Source organism: Solenopsis invicta, chromosome 13, assembly GCF_016802725.1.
Source record: "Solenopsis invicta isolate M01_SB chromosome 13, UNIL_Sinv_3.0, whole genome shotgun sequence".
NCBI classification, from domain to species: Eukaryota; Metazoa; Arthropoda; class Insecta; order Hymenoptera; family Formicidae; genus Solenopsis; species Solenopsis invicta.
In genome coordinates this window covers 7,474,406-7,498,027 of record NC_052676.1, presented here as the reverse complement: position 1 = coordinate 7,498,027, position 23,622 = coordinate 7,474,406, and the positions used below count along the sequence as shown (strand labels likewise).

Genomic DNA, 23,622 nt, shown 5'->3' with positions numbered 1-23,622 from the left:
CTTTTATCGCGTGTACTCTTACAAATATTAATATTAAAAGTGAGTGAAAAAGTTTGTGCTTGATTCCAATAAATGTCATTAGAAGAGTTTCCAATACAAAAAAGTGACATTAAATGACGTCTTAATAATGTTTTAATAACGTCTCTAACATCATTATTTGATGTCACCTTGTTCACTGGGTTATATGCTGAGTAGCGCTATTGATTGTTACGTGTACGTATTGCACATCTGTTAAAAAATAACATTATTAATGATCATTTGAGCGAAACACTCGAGTGTTATGAATTTATGTTATAAAAAACGTTTTGAAAATTAACGAAGTTGCATTTACGGCCAATTGGCCGATTAACTAGTCATTTTTGGATGGACTTATTATGACTGGTAATAAAAAATGGATCCTGTACAATAATGTTCACTGCAAACGCTTTTCGAAACTAGTACATGACTGTGCAGAATCCATGGCAAGAGTCAATTTGCATCCCAAAAAAATAATGTTTTCTGTTTGGTGGGATAACAAAGAAATAATTTATTTACAATAAATAACAAGCTAAATAAGCTACTCCCCGTTAGCCAAATGATGAATCCTGACAAGTACTACATGTATTAACAATTAGGCAATTTAAAGCTAGCAATTTAAAGCTAGCAATTGAAGAGAAGTATTATATCCAATTTTAGCCAATTGTAACAAAATCGTTTTCTACCAAGACAAAGGGAAATTGCATTCTGCAAAATAGATCTTGTGTAAGTAATAGAAATGGAATATCATATCACCCATTTCATTTTTTCCATATGAAATTAGCTTTTCAATATTAAAAAAAGAAATTTTTTTTTAGCTCATTCGATTGCTCATCGTTTGCACGTGTATACATGTTTCGAATTTTTGTTTACACATCCAAATTAAAAAAGTTATTATCAAACAATCCCCATTTGAGGGGAAAAAAGGGTAACTTTGCACTGAGAGAAATGTTTGTAAAATTGACTAAGGTTTGGTTGAATAGTGATCAAATGAGCTTTATAGTTATAATTACTAAGTATGTACAGTCGTTCAAGTTATCTCGTGTCTGCGATTGGGAAAGAATTGCTTCTTACTTTTTTCAGGGATTTTAAGTGAAACTGTTGTCGTTGATGTTCCATCGTAATATTCAACTGTTTCTCAAAATTTGTGAAATTTTGCACGTATTTATCAGCCTATTGAAGCCTATTGAAAATGTGTAGGCGTTCATCAAGATGAAGCTTCATAGGAAAAAGATTCGCAATTTGAAACAGCTTTCGCGACAAGTTCGTGCAATCTGGAGGTCTTTGACGAAAGAATACGCCGAAAATCTCGTCCAAAGTATGCCTTGGAGGTGCCAGGCAATAATCGATGGAGGGGATTTCACGAGCTATTGAAGTAGAAGCATCAAAGTATGAATCAAGATTTTGTGATTTATGTAAAAAGTAAGAAGCAATTCTTTCCCAATCAGTAAATGTCGCAGACACGAGGTAACTTGACCGACTATATATAGTTGCTTTGACCAAACAATTTGTAGCCTTAGCCAAATATTTATTTTTATACAACAAATTATAAAAAGTTTTGTTAAATGTAATTAAGTTTTTGGTACCGGTAACTATAAAATTCAATTGATTACTATTCAACCAAATGTTAGTTGATCTTACCAAACAATTTCTCTTAGAGTACATAATAATCTCCCAACTATGAACAAATTAGATTCCAGTCTTATTTTCTTCCAGTCTTTATGCATGTTCCAAAATAGGTCAATTTTTTGTTTACACCCAGTTAAAAAGTTATAAACAATAAAGTTTGAGTTTACCTATTGTAGTCAACTTTGTTCGAAACTCCGTTTATAATTTTTTATTAACTAGGAATATGAAAACGAAAAATTGATCAGTTTTGAAACGCACAAATAAAATTTTATCAATTAAAACTATTTGAATCTAATTTGTTCATAGTGGGAGGGCACCCGTCTAAAATTGTTTTGGTAATAATGTTTTTACTAGAAGTTTGCAAACAAAAATTCGAAGTGTGCATACATATGTAAACAATGAGCAATCAAATGAGTTAAAAGTTTATTTTTTTAATGTTGTGGGCTAACTTCACATAAGTCCACATTTTCCAAATAATATCAGATTATTATTTGTTTTGATTATTGTAAAACAGTTTAAATGCTAAAAAAGTTTGCATCTCTGGTAGCCGTAAAAAAATCATATTTCTTCTCTCTTGAAGATAAAACCATGGTCGTTTTATGATCAGTCGTTTTATGAGACATCGGTATGTTATCAAGACGTTGAGAAAAGTTTGTAGAAAACATGACGTTATATCATTGATTAATAAAAAAGTTTTAATAATAAATCGAGTAAGAACTTCTCACCCAATATGTATATGCATTTACATATTGTTACGCTAACTAAAATTATGTATTTTTATGCTTTAGCACTTTTTAAAAATATTTTAAATATTATTTTAGTTCTATGTAATAGTTGATAAAAAAAATTTTTTAATTGTTTAAAATGTACAGTAAAAACACATTCACATATTCATACGTGCGCGCATAAATAAACAATTTAAAATAAATTTTTCTAAATTAAAAGATAAGAAAAATTAAAGCATTAAAGCAAATATTATTTACTATACTTAATGCGCGTAATGCTATTCTACCTATTCCATAAATATGATTTTATTGTTGCCGTTCTATAATTCAATTAAATATAAAACGTATAATTGAATTAATCTGTTGCTTTGGTATTATCACAAGCCATACCTAATTAAGTAAAATAAGTCGCAGTAACGTCAAAATACATAAACATAAATCGTGATTGAGCAAAAAGTTTTGACGATTATTTTGAAATTATTTTGACATCATTTTGATATTAATTACTTTATGTTTTGCTTCTAAGTATATTTTTAAATTTACTGCATGTAATAAATTTTAAAATTACTTTTGTTACAACATTTTATACGAGATTTTGCAAAATCCTTCCAGAACTGCTGCATATAAAATATTTATTATTACAGGTTGAGACTATTCTGAAAACTTTTTGCAACAATCGGTTTAGTATAGGTGTATATAGTCCAATCAGATGTGCATTTGTAATCAATCGATTTCTCAGGAGACGCATACCACAGTATAATTAATAATTCACTCTGTGTCACCACCTTTGATCTTCGTATGGAAGTCAACGTAATAATCCATCATGATATTCAGGATTAAATAAATGAATAAAATTTTCAATTATAAGTAATAATGTAGTTTTTACTTTTAAAAACTTTTTATAGGACACAGAATAATATTAATTTAAAAATAAAATAATAAAAATTAGTAAACAAGTTAAAAAGTAATCTTTTATGTTATTTGTGCAAATGTGTACGGTCCTGTTGCGTTGTACCTTATTGGTTCCACTCAGAAACAAAAGCTGTGCAATAAAATCTGCGCAAACGCACATTTTTTCGTACTGTGCTCCTACTGTATCATTATACTGTGCGCGTATTATTCCGCTACACTATTTTTTGAAGCTCAATTATAAATTAATACAGTAGATTTTACGTGCTATATATTTTTTTTTAGCTTTTTGAATAGATTTGATAGACCGATAAAGCAAGAAAAATATAGGGAATTTGTCTTTTACATACTATTCTTTACTGTGAACTATGACTATCAATAAACCGTTGCGTGAAAAGACAGACTCTTCCATGTTTGACTTTTCTCACCATTTTATCAAAGACAGATATACAGGGAGTTTCCTGTAACTCGATTATTTATAATATCTCTGTTATTTGCAATGATATAAAAAAGTACTGAGGAGAAAAATAGTTTGCTTCGAAGGGACAAATATTATGCAAAAATTTTTCTTTTGGTATTTAATTTTTTTTAATATTTTAAAGTTTTCTCCATTTTTTAAAATAAGATTGCATATTTCTTCTAACGTACAATGTAGTTTATAAAAAACAAATTTAGCTAAGTATGTTGATTTTGAGATAACTCTAAATATTAAAAAAATTATATTTATGTTATGAGAAAATATTGAATCAACTAAACGCGTTTTTGTTTATTTATTAATTTTATTTTAGAAGGTGTTCAAAATGAATACTATTAACTTCCATATATTTTTGTAGGCAAACAAATAACTGTCTTTCACAGTCCCCAAATCTTATTAATTACGCATTGTTTTAAAACACTACAATAAAGCTCCTTTTATTTAAATACTTGGTTTAATACAAAGTTTAGATACCATCGGTATTAATCTTATACAAAATATTCGAAACTGCATGAAAATAATTCAAGGGTGCATGCGGTGGCAAATCAATAATATTGTTTGTCTGAACAACTCTTAATATAAATAATATAAATTACTTTAAAAACGCTCCGCAAAATTTACTTATAAAACGAAATTATTTTTTAATTTCAATTTCAATTTTCTCAAAAATGCTCGACAGTTTCTCTCTTTGCATCAATACAGAATCACACTAAGGGTTATTTACGCAAATGATATTGTTAAGATCTACCGTCATCACATTGTAAGGTCTCTTTGGTGGAATTGGATTAAATTAATTCTTCTTGCATATGTACGTGCGTGCGTGTGTATCAACGCAAATGAGCTAATTAAAAAATTTTAAATTCGTAAAGTTTAAAATTTTAGGGAAACTCCCAGATACGAAAACTTTTGAACTTTCTGGGTGTAAATTATCTCATTCAAGCGGGAGGGAAAGAGAGAAGGATAGTTTCAATAATACACAAATATTTTATCTTTTTTGTTGTTGTATTGCAGCGTGCAATGTGGACCATCCTAATCAAATACTGGTTTTTGTAAAATTATAATTTCTTAAAATTTGTTAAAAAATAAATATTTTTTTTAAATACTCCAAATTTTCTGAATGTTTCACATCCACGATATTTTTGGGTGTAAATCCTTTATAAGAAAGTTTTCCTCTATGGAAACACCCAATTTTTAATCAATGTTCTATTTAATCAATGTGTAATATACAATGATGACTGTAGCACCTTTCGTAGATAAACAGTGCAGGTTAACTTAGCAGAAATATATCTTTTGCAAATTTTGGAATAATTAATGAGATATTAAAACAGATCATCAAATAAGCATGTGCCCACGAGAAAAGAGAGCTCAGTGCTGTGCGAATTTATTCGCCGCGTTGCTAGACACGCGGCGAGTCAACAGGTGGATCTCTCCATAAACAGTAACATGATGGCTACGAGCTTGTTCCTGCATTTTTTCAAAATAATTTTGTGGAGTGATGTCATTGAGCTTTCATCTTCGTACCATCTTGCAGATCAATAGCATAACGCATTTTTTTTAAGTGATATCTTTAGTAAGTTACTTTTATTGTTTAATGCATAAATAACTCGATGTGCCATTCTCATTCCTGCAAATAAAGTTCGGCTCTTCAATAATACTATTATGCGACCTGCGGTTTGTCATTTTTGTTGTGGTATTAAAAGCTGCGAGAATTTCTCGTCATACATCAAGTTTCCCGCATCAACGCATGTGCTTGATCCGATTTGTAACCTCTTAAAAAATACTCATGTTAAGATTTTATGATCGCACTAGCCATCTAGAACAACGTTAGGGTCCTTAATAGCAGATGATATCATACGAATAATATCATCTGCTGTTAAAGATCCTAACGTTGTTCTGTTTTACTGACAAGCTTTTACAGTCTATTACTTTTAGAAGTCTATTACTACAATTAATGTATATAAATAGGCCAAACTGATCGATTTTATATCGAAAACAAAGAAAAAAGAAATTAAGAAATTAAAGTCTGCTTTATTTATTTTTAGTCGATTATGACATCTATTGCTGTTAACGTGTGTTAATATTTGCTTCAGAAAAATTTTTCAGGACATGTTCATAATATAATGGTTTTAAATGCGGATTGGCATGGCGATATGGCAATCCGGGAAAAAAATGGTCCTTTGCAATATCATGCATGATTACACATAAACAGACAATATGAATTTTCTTTGAATGATCACATCAGTTATCAGTTCATACATGATTGTATGTACATGATTGCATACAATCGTGTATAATTTTTATACGATGAGAACAGTTACGTAGACTCCACGTTCCTTTTATGTTATAGATTCCACTTGGATGATGATTATACAGTCTCAATCAGCACACATAATATTTAAAAAATATTTTTAAAAACATTTAAAAAACATTTTTAAAAACATTTATAAAAACGTTAAAAATAATAGGGTAAGTGCCATTTTTTCATTAAAAAAATGTTTATTTTAAAACGTTTAAAAAAATGTTTTTTAAATATTCTAAAAACGTTTTTTAAACATTTAAAAAAAACGTTTATTAAACATTAAAAAACGTTTTCTTTAACGAAGCATAAATGAGCAAAACAATATTAAAAGGAAACGTTTTAAAAACTTTTGCAATAAAAAAATTTTTCAAAAACGTGTGGATTTATGCCCCTTTTTACATTAATCAAATTTTTTTTAATATTGAAGTTTTTTCTTAAGAATTTTTTTTTTGGAAATTTCCACGCAGTCACCCATTCAAGTTGCGACCCCGGTGAACATTGCTTGACCTTTGTGATTGCTACGAATTCCTCGTGATGATCTGTAAACACTTGTGCTAATACATCACTGATAAATTAGGTCAATACATGTTATCGAAAAGACAAAATATATATAATTAAAGTGTATTATTTATATAATTAAATTAATTTTTTATTGATTTTTATAGATGTTATTGAAACATTCTTTAAACAAATTTTAAAATTAATAATAACTAAAAAGTAAGTAGTTTAAATGTTAAATAAATAATAAATAAACATAATTTCATAAAGATAAAAAATAAATAAAAAATTAATATTAAATAAACCTTAAATAAATATTAAATAAACATTCAAAAAATGCTTACTAAAATTATTTTTTTAATTAAATAATTTATGAAAAATAAATACTTAAACAATATTAAATAAACGTTTAAAAAACGCTTATTTAAAAAAAATTAAAATAAATATTAAATTAATGTTTAATAAATTTTAAATTAATGTTTTTGAAATTGTTATTTCAAATGAAAAATTAATGTAAAATAAATTATTAAATTAATGTTTTTAAAAAATGTTTTATCAAATAAAAAATTAATGTGAAATAAATATTAAATTAAAGTTGAATAAATTAATGTTTTTTCAAATAAAAAATTAATGTAAAAAAATATTAAATTAATGTTGATTAAATGCTAAATTAATGTTTAAAAAAAAATGTTTCTTTAAATAAAAAATTAATGTTAAATAAATATTAAATAAATGTTAAATAAACGTTAAATAAATATTTTCACAAATCATTATTTTAAATATTTAATTAATATTAAATAAATGTTAAATAAACATTAAAGAAGTATTAAATAAATATTTTTTCTAAATTGTTATTTATAATTAATATTTAATTAATCTTAAATAAATATTTAATAAATATTTAATAAATATTTTTGTTATAATAAATTGTACAATAAAAAATTAATATTAAATAAATATTTAAAAAACATTTAAAAATTATTGTGTGCTAATTGGGGAATGGATACTTCTACCATATAATTTTAGTACAGACTTGAACCATTTTTACCGGCAGTGTTGTAAAATGGATTTGCTATATAGTACCAATTTCAATGTATGTACTGGCGGTAGTGTACGAGACAGTACAAAAGCAGAGAGGAACCTAAGGCCGGTATTCATAGTCGATTCTTATTTCAAGATCGTCTTAAGTAACATCTTAAGGTGCTAATACGGCTATCTAATTGGTTGATTGCATCTTAAAACGATCTTAAATATAAGAATTGATTATGAATACCGGCTTAAGAGCGGTTATGCTGGGCTTTTTCCTAACGTTCAAACTTTCCCTGCACTAACGACTCACATCCATTTTGGCCAGAATGTGAACGAAAATCACATACATTTTGCAACACTGCCGATAAAAATGGTTTAGGACTGTGCTAAAATCTTTGATTATTACAGGGTGATTATTAATGGTTGGAACAACTATTTACCATAAGAGATGACTTACCAACTGTACTCCGTGTAATTTATATGCGAGTGAAGTCAGTAAGTCATCTCTTATGGTAAATAGTTGTTCCAACTATTAATAATCACCCTGTATAACTGATTGTGAGATTACCAGTTGGCCATTTCACGCTGTCTTCAACATGACGCGCGTCTTCGACGGTTAAATAGCAAAAAATTGAAATACGAAGTATTTCACCGGTAAAATAAGAAGAAAGAAGTACACCCAGCAAAAATGTCCCTCGAAAATTTTTCCAAACTGAAAAGTCGCTATCTTTCTACATACTTGCAGTTCATAATTAACGTAACGACCAATAGCTCTAATCGTTACATTAATCATGAACTGCAAGTAGAAAGATGATGACTTCTCAGTTTGAAAAATTTTCCGAATGATAGAATTATTTTCGCTGGATGTACAATTAAATGCAGTTCTTTTTGAATACGCAGTGGAGATTTTTTTATTAACTTTATAATATTCAAAAAGATAATACAAACAACATTCTTCAAAATTATGACTAAATAATATTATTAGCACAAAGATGTAGCTTGGTTTCAACACTTATTTAACTAACTTTGTTTTTTTAAAAAGAAAAAATGCTAAAAAGTATAAAATGCTTTATAATAATTGTCGGCTGTTGTGTATTGGCATATTAGCATTAAGAAACGGCAGGCCATTAAACGAGTACCCCAAAAGAACGGAAAAAGCAAAAAGGTATCAAAATGACGTCAAAATATGATCAAATTTTAGTTCGTCAATATGACGTCAAATTGTATAAATTTTTGATATTTTTTAGCCTAATGAAGAACTGTCTGACGTTAGTTGTTCGTCATCATACACAATCAATTGAGAAGACGAGCATTTTTCAAAACAATTCACAATTTAAATAAAGTAACATAAATTAGTCAAAATATAAATTAGTAAGAAATGAAGTATTTATTATACGTACTCTCATTCTGTTGTTGTTTTATAAGACTTTCAGAAGTTAACTTTGAAGTGCTTGAAGATTTAACGCTTGATTTATCACGGAAAAATAATTTTTCAATACTTGTATTTTTTTGTAGACGTATTGCAGATGATTTTATACATTTATTCTTAAAGAGTCTTTTCAGTTTATTTTAAAGAAATGAATTCGGTGCAGGTATAAAATCTCTGCTTGTCTCATGAGGAACATTTGATGGAGATTTCTCTTTTTCATCTTCTGAAGATAATACTGTGTATTTTCGATTCCCTTTTCTCTTTTTTGGTTTTTCATAATCCGTATCAACTTCCGTCCAAGCAACTTCTCCGTCTAGATCAGATTTGGATGCTTTAAGAGCAATAATGTACTTAACTGCAAAAAAAAGAAAAAAAATAAAAAATATAACATAACACATAGTAGTGTAAACCAAAGAAACAAGATGCAATTTAATTTTACATGCATTAAGCAAACACTTAAAAAATTTACTATTTGAATGCAAAATATATAATAACACGTATACATCTTCAAAATTTACAAACTTACTATAATAGTGATGAAATTAAGGATTATAAATATTCTAATCTTGTTTTGAATCTATGTATTTTTGACAAGACCAAATAGGTAGTTTTAATTAAATTTATCTTTTTTTTGGTGGATATTTACACTTTGTGTTATTATCGAGCGACCATTTGAAAAGAATTACTTTTACTAATGTTTGAGATTTGTCATATAAATTTTCAAATTCCACAACTGTGACATGATAAGAAAAATAAAACGTTGCATAAAAAAACTTTTAAAATTAAATACAATTAAAAAATGTTAATTATTTTAATCAATAGTTATTTATTGTTGCAGGGTATAAGAAAAATTTATGCAAACGTTTCGTCATTGTCGGGAAAAAAAACACATTTACAAGAAAACTGTTTAATTTTGTAAACAGTTTTGTAACGTTGTAAACGAGAAACTTTTATAATTCTTAGTTCAGAAGATAGAAGAGGAAAATTGTAATAATCTTCTTGTTTTAATCTTCAAAACTAAATGTAGAGATATTGTTATCTTATCCAAGATAACGACATCACCACATTTAGATTTGAAGCAACTGTTGGCCTCATTCTTGGTAAAAGTAATACTACTCAAAACGAAAGTCTGAAACTGTTTTCCCTCAATGTTGTCATTTCCATTATATTGATATAAAGACTTGTAACTGACCTACAAATTTTATTCATGTAAAATATTCGCATTAAAATGTATTCATTCATACATGTAAGAGAAAACAGCCAAAATATGAGCAATTATAGGTAGTATAATTTTATAACAAATAAAAATTATTCTTAGCGTAATTTTATAGTTATTAACATAAGTTTTATCTATAGTTAGTCTTCATCATCTTATAAACGCAAATTCCACTTTGTAACGCACATTTAAATAACAGAATTGAAAAAACACGAGCATAGTGAATCTTAGATTAGCAAGAACTCATACCAAACAAACACACAAAGTTAAATGATCATGCCCGAAGTCGGTACATGTAGAGATATATTGCTAATTTATTCATTGGTCGGCGAGAATTCTTTTAAGTCCAAAGTGAAATACACAAAGAATAGGCTAAAATTGTGGAACCAAGCAAATGGATGTAGAATAACAGATTAATCATGGAACATTTATGTTTAAGGTTAAAATTGAGTTCGTCATGGTCTCTGAGTGTTCAAAACATTTGTTTTAATGATAATTGTGAGGTGAGTTACTTACCTGCAGTTATTCATATTTCATTCATATTTATTATTTCCATTCATATATATTCAAATATCTATTTAAAACTGTAAGTTTTCAATAATATTTATTCATGTATATTTTATGATCATTTCATAAATATTCATGTTTATTCAAACAAAATATAAATTAAAAAAGAATACCAATAAACAACTACATTATTTAATATTCTATTCAAAGTGTTATAAAACTCAATATATTATTCAATACATGTTTAAATCCTAACAAAATTTGCCGAGAACTAATATTAATTACGATATTTTCTAATTATAAAGAGGACATATACTATCTCGACATATCTTGAACTGATTTGTTTGAAATTTATAGTGGCTATTTTACACATAATTATCTATCGCGTATCGTAGGAGTTTTTTTAGGACTCATAATTTTTGTGGAGGAGGGCGAGGGAACAAACGGATTTTGTCTTAAACATTGCAACTTTAAATTTAAAGGCTCGCCATTTCTTCAAAAATTGATATTTTTGAAATCAGCTACGATAAAAATATTATTATATATTTTAACTATATAATATTATTATATATTTTATTCCATAAACATTTTTTGTTTTAATTAATTTTTGGCGAAGATACATCTGATACCGTTTTAAAAGTATTTTTTCAAGGTTGCCTCTTTACAACACCATATCTCTGTTATTTTGCACAATTCTTTAATAAAAAAAATACATATATAAAGTTTCTTCAAAATGTATATTTTTAGCTAAAAAAAACCCACAGTTTGGTAACTCCAACGGTTTCCAAAAAAAATTCCAGGAAATTGTTATTTTTTTGGCTTTTTGGGCTGGACTGACGGTGAAACTCACTTGACGTCGGTATTTCAGATTACTGCAGATTTTTCTTCCACAAACTTTGGTTCGTTCGTGAGGTAAAGAGTAAGGGGAATAGGCTAGCGCTCTTTGTCAAACGCACTCATCTTTCCTTGTTCTTTTGACTTTGGCGCCTCTAATGCAACATCGAGAAACTAAACTAGTGCTCTGTCTCACTCAGTCTCACTCTTCACCGATTCTCACATCAATTCTGCACGCACACATAAACACGATATTTTTGATTGTAAATATTTTTTATACTAAAGCTTCTAGGATCGTTTTGAAAGCACACTAACAATCTTACGTGTAATTCACAGTACGCTGGATGGTTATTTTGTAGGTACAAAATCTAGAACTTTTATAAGCAATATATATTGTCACGAGACTACTACAGAAGCACATAGTTTTGCAACTTTTTTCCGTTTTTCGTGTCAAATTGTAGCCAGCGTATTATGTTTTTGTCAATACTTTAATTGTAGAGAAGGATTTATCATTCTGTGAATTCAATAAAAAGTTTACTGAAATAATAGTGTTCAGTCGGTATCTCCAGCATCGCCTTAATATATATACGTTTCCTATTTATACATATATAAAAAAGACATGACGATATATTGATTTCTTTATCCTAATGGTATATTAATAAAATAAAAAAGAAATTGAAAAAAAATATAGCTGTATTGAGCATGAAACATTTATAAATATAATTAATCCATATACATGTTTACAGAAAATGCTTAATTATTTCTAAATTACAATGTAGAAATATTGCAGCATGAAATATATTACACATATTCAGCATGGTGACACTTTAAATAAAAAACTAGACGGTACTGAAATAATTAAAAAAATTGTTTGACTTTCTATTTAAAATGTTACCATGCTGATTATGTAATATTTTATACAGCAATATTTGTACATCATAATGTAGAAATTTAATTGTGCATTTATGTTAACATTTACTTGGATTAATTCTTTTATAAATATTTTACGTATAGCATAGTTAAAAGTATCTTTCCTAATTATTGAACAATTTCTTTCCAAATTTAATTTTATATCATTAAGATGATTCGCCTATCGCATATCGTTATATTTTTACCAAAATACTATTTCACAATTAATTGAACAATTATCAATATTTAATAAAAGGGCAATACTTTTACATCTATTTTTCTAAATGTACCTACACAATTGCTGCTTACAATATTTGGTCATATAATTTAATACATGTTGTCCTATCGGGAAATGTCACGCGTCTCATCGCCAATTCGATAACTCCAGATCTGAAGTCACATACGGCTGTTACTGTTGCTGTAACATGATTTCGAATCTTGAGATTCTTTAGTCGAATTCTGGCGATTACAATATTCAGTACTTTAATACAACAATTAAAAAATGTATTAATATTTAAGTCCTCTCTTGACCACCATGCGCGTCTTTTATTTAAAATGTATCACGTAACAAAAAGTTATGCTCATTTTTTTATGTGAAATAAATACAACTATTGCCAAAATTATTTTTTTTTTTTTTTTTGATAACTTGTTTTCTTACGTTTACTTTATTTTACGTAGATATTTATTTACACAAACGTACATAGTGTTGCTCAACGAAAACCGCGAGAAGGTGGTGGTCTCTTCCGTCAGGAGAAAAATATAAAAAATTCTTATCTATACTTAAAAGTAATAAGAATTAAAAGTAATATTTAATCAGTTACATTGTTTTACAATATTAACTAGTCACATAAAAAATGGAATTAGTTAACATTGCAAAATAATGTAACTGATTAAATATTACTTTCAAAATAAATTTTTTACATTTTCCTCAGTGTGTGTTTGTGTGTGTGTGTTTGGGTGCTTAATTTTATACGTTTTTTACACGCTCGTTTTTTTTGAACGATGTCCTTACGAACAAAATATTTTGCACATGCATTTTTTTCGAGCAATGTTCTTTTGGACAAGTATGAATGAATGAATAAATGAGCGTTTATTTCTGCCCTAGGGTAAGCCCTTTAAGAACAAGCAGATACATGAACGGACAATAGTTGTATTTATTTCATATAAAAAAATGAGCATAACTTTTATTATGTGATACATTTTTAATAAAAAACGCTCATGGTGGCCAAGAGAGGACTTAAATATTAACACATTTTTTAATTGTTGTATTAAAGTACTGAATATTGTAATGGCCAGAATTCGACTAAAGAATCTCAAGACGTGACGGCCCGTCACGTGGAAATTCGGCGGAGCCCGACGAGCCGGAAAGCGCGGATAGATTCATCACTGTTGTGTGTGCCACGGTAACGAGAGGTTCAGCCCAGGAGACGAAGACTACCGCCAGCCGATTTTTTATTGTAAGCCGCCGCTCCGGTAATCGTAAGTTTAAGTCTTTGAGTGAGGGTCGATCTCCGCGCATTCCGTCACTCATACCGAATACCGCAATTATAAGAGCGGTGCCTCCCGCGATTAATTAACCGTGCTGAAGTGACGACACTTCTAGAGAGATCGACCGCAGCTCAATTCTAGTTAAGTCCTTTTCGGGATGCGGACACCGACAGTCGCGCGTACCGTCTAGTTTTAAGTTAAAGTCGCGTATCGTTTTGTACCGCATCTAATAATTGTCGTCTCGTGTCAAGCCGTACCGGTAGAAATTATCGTACCGTATCGTGCCGTACCGGGGTGATTTCGGAGCAGTATTGCACTCTTGCCAAACCCGTCGTAGAGATTTCCGCAATAGCAGGATCGCTCGGTGCGTGGAATTCGCGCGGTCCGATCTCGGCGAGACGCGATACCGGTCGGTCTCCGCGAGATTCGCAACTCCGTGAAATTGCCGCGAGAAACACCGGCTATCGGAATTCCGCGAGGTAATTATCGAAATTGTTAGTCGCGAATGAGTCCTACCGTCAGGGGCGTGACGCCCGTTCGGATTTTGTGTACGAGAGTAGTATTGTCCGTACCTTGTGAGTTCACGTGATGGTCATTGTCGTGCCGCGTATCTTTATGTTGTAATAATTATTGTGCCGCGTATTTTGTATTTTTTTCCGTCCTGACGTGTTCTTCGATTTAGTAATCGCTCGATTCTTTTTGGGACATTTTCGAGTAACGAGATTACGCCTCCGTTAGCTTCAAATACCGATACCGTTAGTCCGTCTCTTCCGTTAATTTACTATCTTCTAGACTACTCTAAGATTATTTACTACAGCTTGTTACTGCGTGACTTGGTAAACTCCCTGTACTCGTTAAACTATGTCTCCAATTACTCTAAAATATATTATCTGTAATTGTCTAAATTATCTCTAACGTTGTGATTGCGTTCCCCTCCCTTTCTCCGCTACTTTAAGAACTACGCCTCTCTGCCCTTTTCGGAGCAAGCCGCGGGTAGCGGTATCCATCTTGCCGTGCCGCGTATTTTCCGTTCTTTGTGAAGTGGCGCGAGAGATCGCGCCTGGCGCCTAATTATTAATGAAGCTTTAAGAATTTCCCGCTACCGCCCCTTTTTATTGGGCGTACTCTCCTGCGCCTGGCGAGTGCAGGAAAAGTGCGTCGCGAAGCATATTAATATGTACAAAATTATAATTTTTTATTGACAAACAAAACAAAGGTTAAGGCTTTTATAAATAAATTAAATTAGAGAATAGTGAGCTCAAGAGCCACGCAGGATGTCGGGCGCAAATAAATAACGAATAACTCCAATGTCAGGCAAACGTTCGACCTTTAATGACGGTCTTTTTCAGTAATATTACAAGTCTATAAAACAACAAATTAATCGCACTAATTAAGATATAAGTTTATCAAAATAAACAAATAAAGATCAAATACAAAAAATGATACCAAGTTACCGAATAGATAGAGATTGTGCAAAACCGCGGTGTACATCTTATTTCAACGTCTTAGCATAATAATATTGTGCACGACCTCACAAAGCGTGTGCAGAGACAAGAGTTTCGTAAAACCACATAGATTGGTTGCTAACAAATAAATAAATAAATAACAAAATGATATTAAAATGATGACTTTAAAACTTGTGACAGACAATACAAATTAAATAGTTAAAAAAAGAGAATAAACGAAAAATAAATAAAAAAATAAATAAATAAAAATAAATATGAAAGCTGTACAAGTCATTAGATATAAAATTGACCACGTCATTACAAGAAAGACGCTCTATATGGTCTTTGCCAATAGTTATTTATTCAGTTTAGAAGATATCGTGAACGCAACGCTGCAGTCAAACTTACATGAGAAAGACGAAAATTTCTCTGATACCGACTCAATGTAAGAGATTGTAAAAAATTTTCTCACACGTTTATTCTTAACGCAGGTGTCATCTTTATAAAAATGGTGTTTGAGTCTAAAATTTATCATGGAGAAGATAAAATTTAAAGAATAGTTATTTTCCAATGTTCCAATTTTAAAATGTTAACTAAAATTATGAAGTCCTTACAGTAAAATTGAGGATGTGATAATAACAGTATTTGTCAACCATACCAAAAATAATACCCTTTTTATGACATAGGGAATAGTGTGAAAAAAAATTTAAGTATCTTCCTGAGAAAGTTTGTTTGCGGTATTGATCGAAAATAATCCTATTATTCACCTTTATAAGCGTAACATCAAGAAAACTGATTTTCCCCTCTATTTCTCTCTCCATAGTAAATTGTAAACGGTCATGCATAGAGTTAAACGTGTCAAGTATGCCCGATAACGAGTTAGCCGGGGCTGCTAATGTAATGTCATCTACATATCTGCAGTAAAAAAGTAGATGAAAAGAAAGGAGTTTTAACGCCTTGCACTCCAAATCCTGCATGACCAAATCCGCGTGTGATTTCAAAAAACACTACTATTCCAGTCAATAAATTTCTCCAAGCTATACATTTAATAATAGATTCTACGTATTTTAAATTTAATAATACTAGCTACAAATAGATCTTTGGTCTGCCGATGAAATAACCGTTGTCTCCTATTTTAGCGGATAGCCTCGGTAACCGAGACTATCTCGTTTCGGTCCTTATTATTTGTACCTATTCTCATCGTATGTAACATCCCATCTCAAAGCTGTGACACAAGTTTTGGTGCTTAGAGATATTTTGTATATAATTTTTGTTTTGACTTATCTCCTTCTTTCCTTTCTTTTAAATTTACATAATTTTTATAATGAGTTTTTTTTACAATTTTATATCTAATGACTTGTACAGCTTTCATATTTATTTTTATTTATTTATTTTTTTATCTATTTTTTGTTTACTCTCTTTTTTTAATTATTTAATTTGTATTGTTGTCTGTCACAAGTTTTAAAGTCATCATTTTAATATCATTTCCTTATTTATTTATTTACTTGATAGCAACCAATCTATGTGGTTTTACGAAACTCTTGTCTCTACACACGCTCTGTGAGGTCGTTTACAATACTATTATACTAAGACGTTGAAATAAGATGTACACCGTGGTTTTGCACAATTTCTATCTATTCGGTAACTTGGTTTCATTTTTTATTTTTGATCTTTATTTGTTTATTTTGATAAACTTATATCTTAATCAGTGCGATTAATTTGTTGTTTTATAGACTTGTAATATCACTGAAAAAGACCGTCATTAAAGTTTGCCTCGAACGTTTGCCTGACGTTGGAGTCATTCGTTATTTATTTGCGCCCGACATCCTGCGTGGCTCTTGAATTCACTATTCTGTAATTTAAATTTTTTATTGTTTTTTATATATGTGGAAAAGCATTTGAAAGAATTTTTTGTTATTTGTTTATATAAGAACGTAAAAGTAAAAAAACTAATGTTATATATATATATATATAATCATTTTATTTCAGATTTGCAATGGTATTTGTGGAATTAATTGGAGCTTTTATCGTTATCCTAAGCATTATATACATTTATTATAAATATGTGATATTCAATTTCTGGTCGAGGCGTGGTGTTTTCTATGTCAAACCCGTTGTACCAACTGGAAATATAGCAGCACTCATTACTGGAAAAGTACAAGTAGGTGAGTATCTCTGTCATAATACACTGCTATTCAAAAAATTTTTGACTATCAATAAAAAAAACAAAGTATTTAGACTAAAAATTTATTCAATATGTCGCTCTTAAATAGAGGAAAAAATAGTAATGTGTCACCAATTTTACATCTTATTCAATAACTTTTGTTATGTTACAAAATACATGATATATGTCTTTCACAGACATTACATTTAAAATTAAATTAAAAAAAAAACAAAATTAATTTAGTAGAACATTTGTTAACAGGCATTTTCTTTCGTGATGCCTATATGAAGTATAAAAACTATCGCGCCTTTGGAATGTATTCACTGTTTAAACCAAACTTGCTGATCGCCGATCCTGAGCTAATTCGACTGGTGTTGACAAAGGAATTCGAAAGTTTCCATGATCGTGGAATGTACTGTAATGAAAAAATTGACCCATTAACCGGACATTTGTTTTTAATGTCTGGAAAGAGATGGCGAAATATGCGTGTCAAGTTGACACCCACTTTCACTACAGGAAGAATAAAACAGATGTTTTCAATAATAAAGGAATGTGGCAACAAACTTGCAGACTATCTAGACAGACAAGCACAAATGAGAGAATCTATTGAGATAAAAGATATATTGTCAAGGTAAATTATTTTTTTCAAGTGTATCTAGACAAAGTTTTCTTATTTTACTCACTGGCTCCAATAGTGTTAACACTCTTGCATTTTATATTTTTCTAAATTTGATTTGATATATTATACATTGAAATTTCGTAATATTGCGCATTTTAGAATCCTTACAAAAAGAAACCGCGAAATTGCGAGTCACCGATTTTAATAAAATTTTTTAGGTGTGTAGTATTCACTTACACATTCACTGTAGTAAAGCAATTATTGCGAATATTGGGCGAATATTCTCGAGAAAATAACGATTAAATATTTTCATCACTATAGTACTGTTACAAAGTCTTCATAAAATTTCTCATTCATATACAGCCTAATACGCATTAACTTGTTCAGGAAAACTTGTATCAAAAGTGTTTCTCTGTTTACAAGAAACTGGAGACAAATTTGATGCTATAATACAAAAAGAAATTAATGCTTTCATTATCAAATTTGACATTTCCAAATTTGCGCTTCAGAGTTTTCAAATTCATTTGAATCTAAAAATAATATAATAGGGACCCACAATGATTGTATTTATCTGATTCTTATGCAATATACTATGCAGTATTACTAAATTTTTAATTTCAATTTTTTGCCAGTATAAAAATTTATTTTTGTGTTGGTTTTCCTAATTCTCGGTGTTTTACAATATCTAATGAATTCTTTTGAAATTAATTAAAAATTAATTGTTATTTTTATCAATAGATATACAACAGACGTAATTATGTCAACGGCTTTTGGTATCAACTCAAACTGTATTGAGGAGCCGAATAATGAATACCGAATACAGGGGAAAAAAGTTTTTTATTTCAAATCACTTTGGATCGCCTTGTTTATGTTTGTGCCGCAAATTATGAATTTCTTTTCCATTCCTCTTACTAACCGATCAGTAACCAATTTTTATATGAATATATTCCGACAAAATGTGGAATATCGGCAAGCACATAACATCGTTAGACATGATTTTATGAATCTACTGATCCAACTTATGGAGAAGGGCTACCTTGATCCTGACGATGACGAAAAGACCAATGAAGGTTAATAAGTAATTATTTTATATTTAATGTATATTTAAATTAACAGATGATGTGCCTTAAATCAACATAGTGGCACTGTATTGCAGTTTTATAACTCAAATAGTTACAACTTTATTTTTTTTGTGTCAAGTAATATTTACAATACATACGTACGATTTACGAAATATCAATACATCGTTACATACTACTACATTATTATCTACAGAATCTGACGTCAAATTAGCGGCAGAAAGCAAGTAGCATTTTGCGCGATATAATCTGACGCTGAATAGCAGCAAAAATTTGGGCAGAATCTGTTTTATAAATATTTTAGTGGTGACATTATTGCATTTAAATGTTTTCTAAATTTTTCTTTCTAAATCTTATTTGAAATATCTATATTATTTTCTCTAATTGTAGCTGCAGTAGACAAACTTACTATGATAGAAGCCACTGCCCAAAGTTATGTCTTCTTCATTGCCGGCTTCGAAAGCAGCTCGATGACGACAGCGTTCACTCTATATGAATTAGCTCAACGTGAAGACATACAAAACAAACTTCGTAAGGAAATCGACGAAGTGTTATCAGAACACGGTGGTTTGACTTACGATGCTGTGAACAATATGATATATCTTAGCAAAGTAATAAAGGGCAAGTATAACTTTGCATTGAATTTTCACTTATTCTCGGACATAATTTTTACCACAGGAGAAAGATAGTGTAACAAAAAAATTTCTAGTGATATTTTATTTATATAAGGTGTTGCGAAATTCAATTGGGACAAAGCGGAAAATAAAACTTACAAAAAAAAAATAAGTCAATAATTAAAATAAAATTTCTTTGTTGGGGGTACTATTTTTTAGATAACTACGTTCCAAACGTTGGCTTATTTCAACTTTGAATATCTGATATAAAATATCTAGTAAACTATTATTATTTGATATCTTAATTTCAATACTTTTATGCATAAATAAGATAAAAATTGATGTAATGAAGACACGTAATTAGTTGCTTTCAAACATAATTATACAACATATGTGCAATGTACAATTACATACACATGCAATTACACACTTTAAATGCAATTATTTTTCCTTTAATTGATTCATCTTGTCAATATTTATTTGTCTAAAAATAATTAAGGTCGTAAAAGACTATAGTCTATAAAATATTATAAATTTCAAGTTAAAATATGCCAATATTTAATTTAATAACTGTAGAAATAATAAATTATTGAAAAGTTTGATGCAATTTCTACGATTTATTTTTCTCTTTTTTTTGTAAAATCATCCTGTTCACGATTATGTCATAATTTCTAAAACAAATTTTATGGAAGTTTAAATATATTGCTTGTCTCTAAAAGAGATGTAAGTACATATTTTTTTTAAACATTTCAGAAACTTTACGGAAATATCCTCCTCTTCCCATCTTGAATCGTATCTGCACCGAGGAAATAGTTCTACCAACTACGGATATTCGCATACCAAAGGGAACTATAATAACCATACCGGTGCTTGGACTGCATCAAGATCCATCAATATATCCGAATCCGGATACATTCGATCCAGAAAGATTCAATTTAGACGAGGTAGCAAAAAGGCATCGTTTTGCTTATTTGGCATTCGGGGAAGGCCCACGAAACTGCATTGGTGAGAATATAAATTAATTTATTAATATATCTGATTCATACGAGTATATCAAGCCATTGTTAAAAATTATTATTATTGTAAAGTGCATGTCTACCTTTAATAATATTTGGAACGACAGAAATTTCAATATTATTATTTCAAAATTATATGTAATCATTTAGATGACTCATTTGTCTTTGACTTTAAAAGAATTTGTTTTTTCGTGAATTTACTCAATACTTACACCTTGTAAATTAAAAACATGTTAACATTTAATTTTTTTATTTTGTCTTTTTTCGACGACTATCTACTTTCATATGAAGCACTACTTTAATGATCTATGCTACATTTATTCTTGTATTTTTATTTTTATATGTAACTAAGCTGATATTTTGAATTTATTGATATGTTCTACGCATAAAAAGTGGGTGTTTCAAACATGTCTATTATGTTGGCTGGAAGCTTCAAACATATTTAACCCTACATTGTTCTCGTTCGTTACAGCAAAACAATTTCCCGGACATTTTAGCTATGTTCAGTTATTTTAGCTAAGTTCTTCATTTATTAATATTTTTGCTTCATAAAAATGCGAAAACTTTATCAAATTAAACTCATTCTACAGAAACTTTCATATAAAAATATACATACATATTTTTTAAATATCATAAATATTTATCTTTTTTTTGCGTCCTAATTAGATATACTCCTTTAATGTAAAAAGTTTTTATGTAGATTTTTGGATATAGTGCATGTCCGGTAACTGGAACATTTACCTTAAAAATTCTTTAGATTTGTATCTAAATAAAGTTTTTGCAATGCTTCTGAGGATAAGATATTTTACAAAAGTATTTTGCAAATATATTCATTACTATCATTAATTTTTAGGTAAACGATTTGGCTATATAGAAACAAAAATCGGACTGGTGTGTCTTCTGGCAAAATATAAATTCAAAATTCATCCCCGGACTCAAATCCCACTTGTCTTCAACCCGCAAACTCTTGGTCTTGCACCAAAAGGCGGTATACACCTTATTATTGAGCCGCGATAAAGAAAAAGCATTTATACTTAAAATTATTTCTACTTTTATTAATTCAATATACAGGGTCGGAACCTTGGATTATCTTACAATTAGAATAGAATGAATAAAAATATTATTGATATATTACACCTTGATAAAAAACATTGAAATATTACCGAAATATTGTTGTAATATATTTTTGCAATATATCACCTTAAATAGCAAGGTAATATTAAATGACGTTTCAGTTATGCCTTATTGATATTAATGATTTCATTAAGACATTATCAAGGTATCACAAAATTATACCTACATTGCAATAATATTAATTGCATCAATGTTGCTGTAATATTGGAATATTACATGTTGTGCGGTTACCTACGTATAAGTTAATGACAGTTATAGATACTTATTTTAACATTAACATTATTTTAGTTTTAATATGTTATTAAGTATTAACATCTTATTTTATTAAAAATTTTACAAGTAATATTCATTCTTTGTTAGATTATAAGTGTCCTTATAAATGATATTTAGATTTACAATTTTTTAGTTTGTAACAATATTACTTATTGTGTTAACTATAATTATATCAATGTTTTTTCTTCTATGTCTAATATTAAATCTAACAATTTTTTAAATATTAATAACAATCCAATAAAAATTATTGAAATAATTTATTAATTTATAAATCAAATTATATAGAGAGCATCTTCTCACTGGATAGCGACATCCAGTAGTGTCACATTCCGTTTATATAGTTTAGTTATTAATTTTATTAATTCCATTAATATGATGACACAACCTATTAAATTGCATAAGAATGAGCGAACATGAAATATACATTAACAGTAGGTAAAAATAATATAAGTAATTTCAAAATTATGGTTCTATCATTGAATCTTATTAGAATTGCAATTTGCAATCACATATGATTAATTGTGTTTGATTATAAAATAATCAAATATTAATCAAAATAAAAAAATCAATTTTCAACTAATTCAATGATTAATCATATATTTATAAGAAAGTTCATGAATTAATCATTGCACAGTATATCAATTTTGTAAAATTTATTACTATATAATGCAGATATAAACATTCCGAATCGATATTTCTATTCAATCTAAATGCTGATGAGAAAACAAGATTTTTTGTTACAAATGTAATAGAGTTATAAGTCATTTCAAAAATATGTTTAAAATGTAAATAGTCTTATAATGTATGTTGCCTGATTACTTGTAAAGATATATAACTGTGTAAAATTAGAAAAACTAAGTAATCTTATTTGGTAAACTATTTATTTTATTTCAAAATATATTAAAAATTTTGTAATTTTATTCTATTAAAAACAATTATAATTTGAAATAATTTTTTGTATTTTTAGTTCACTGTTTATGTTATTTTGCACTCAATGTTTCATATGCTATAATAAAAATTTTATAAAATTTTATTTTGAGATGCTATTTAGAATCAGACCATTTAGATATAAACATTTCTTTTGTCCACGTTACATATGTATATTAATAATAAACGATATTAAAAAGGCAATGCAGAATTAAAAATCTCGTTCTGGAAGAAAAAATAAGAAGTATCGTTCACAAATTTTATAATTTAGTTCTTTATAATTCTTTATCTTCTGAAAATTTACCTAATTGAATTTTAGTATAACATAATATATTAACAAAATAAATAATATAGAATAATAAAAATAGTTTTTAAGGATGCAATCAGTA

General features: G+C 28.7%; 1 protein-coding gene and 1 long non-coding RNA gene across 3 annotated transcripts in view; both read left to right on the top strand.

Moving 5' to 3' along the window:
- Positions 1-12,984, top strand: part of LOC120359408 — a 130,896-nt gene extending 117,912 nt beyond the window's left edge. Inside the window, exon 3 of the long non-coding RNA XR_005576172.1 lies at positions 12,863-12,984. This is a non-coding gene — a long non-coding RNA (uncharacterized LOC120359408). The remainder of the gene's footprint in view (positions 1-12,862) is intronic.
- Positions 12,985-13,402: 418 nt separating this feature from the next.
- LOC105203265 (probable cytochrome P450 6a14) lies at positions 13,403-23,138 on the top strand. 2 transcript variants are annotated; one of them, XM_039456791.1, is made up of 7 exons: positions 13,403-13,931; positions 17,397-17,572; positions 17,833-18,202; positions 18,929-19,260; positions 19,660-19,890; positions 20,637-20,888; positions 21,753-21,916. In XM_039456791.1, the coding sequence occupies exons 2-7, from the start codon at positions 17,404-17,406 to the stop codon at positions 21,914-21,916; spliced, it is 1,518 nt and encodes a 505-aa protein (XP_039312725.1). In that variant the 5' UTR covers positions 13,403-13,931; positions 17,397-17,403. The 2 variants fall into 2 exon arrangements, with proteins under 2 accessions (XP_039312725.1, XP_039312726.1); XM_039456792.1 differs by lacking the exon at positions 13,403-13,931 and having other exon boundaries at positions 17,404-17,572; positions 21,753-23,138.
- The last annotated feature ends 484 nt before the right edge of the window (positions 23,139-23,622 follow it).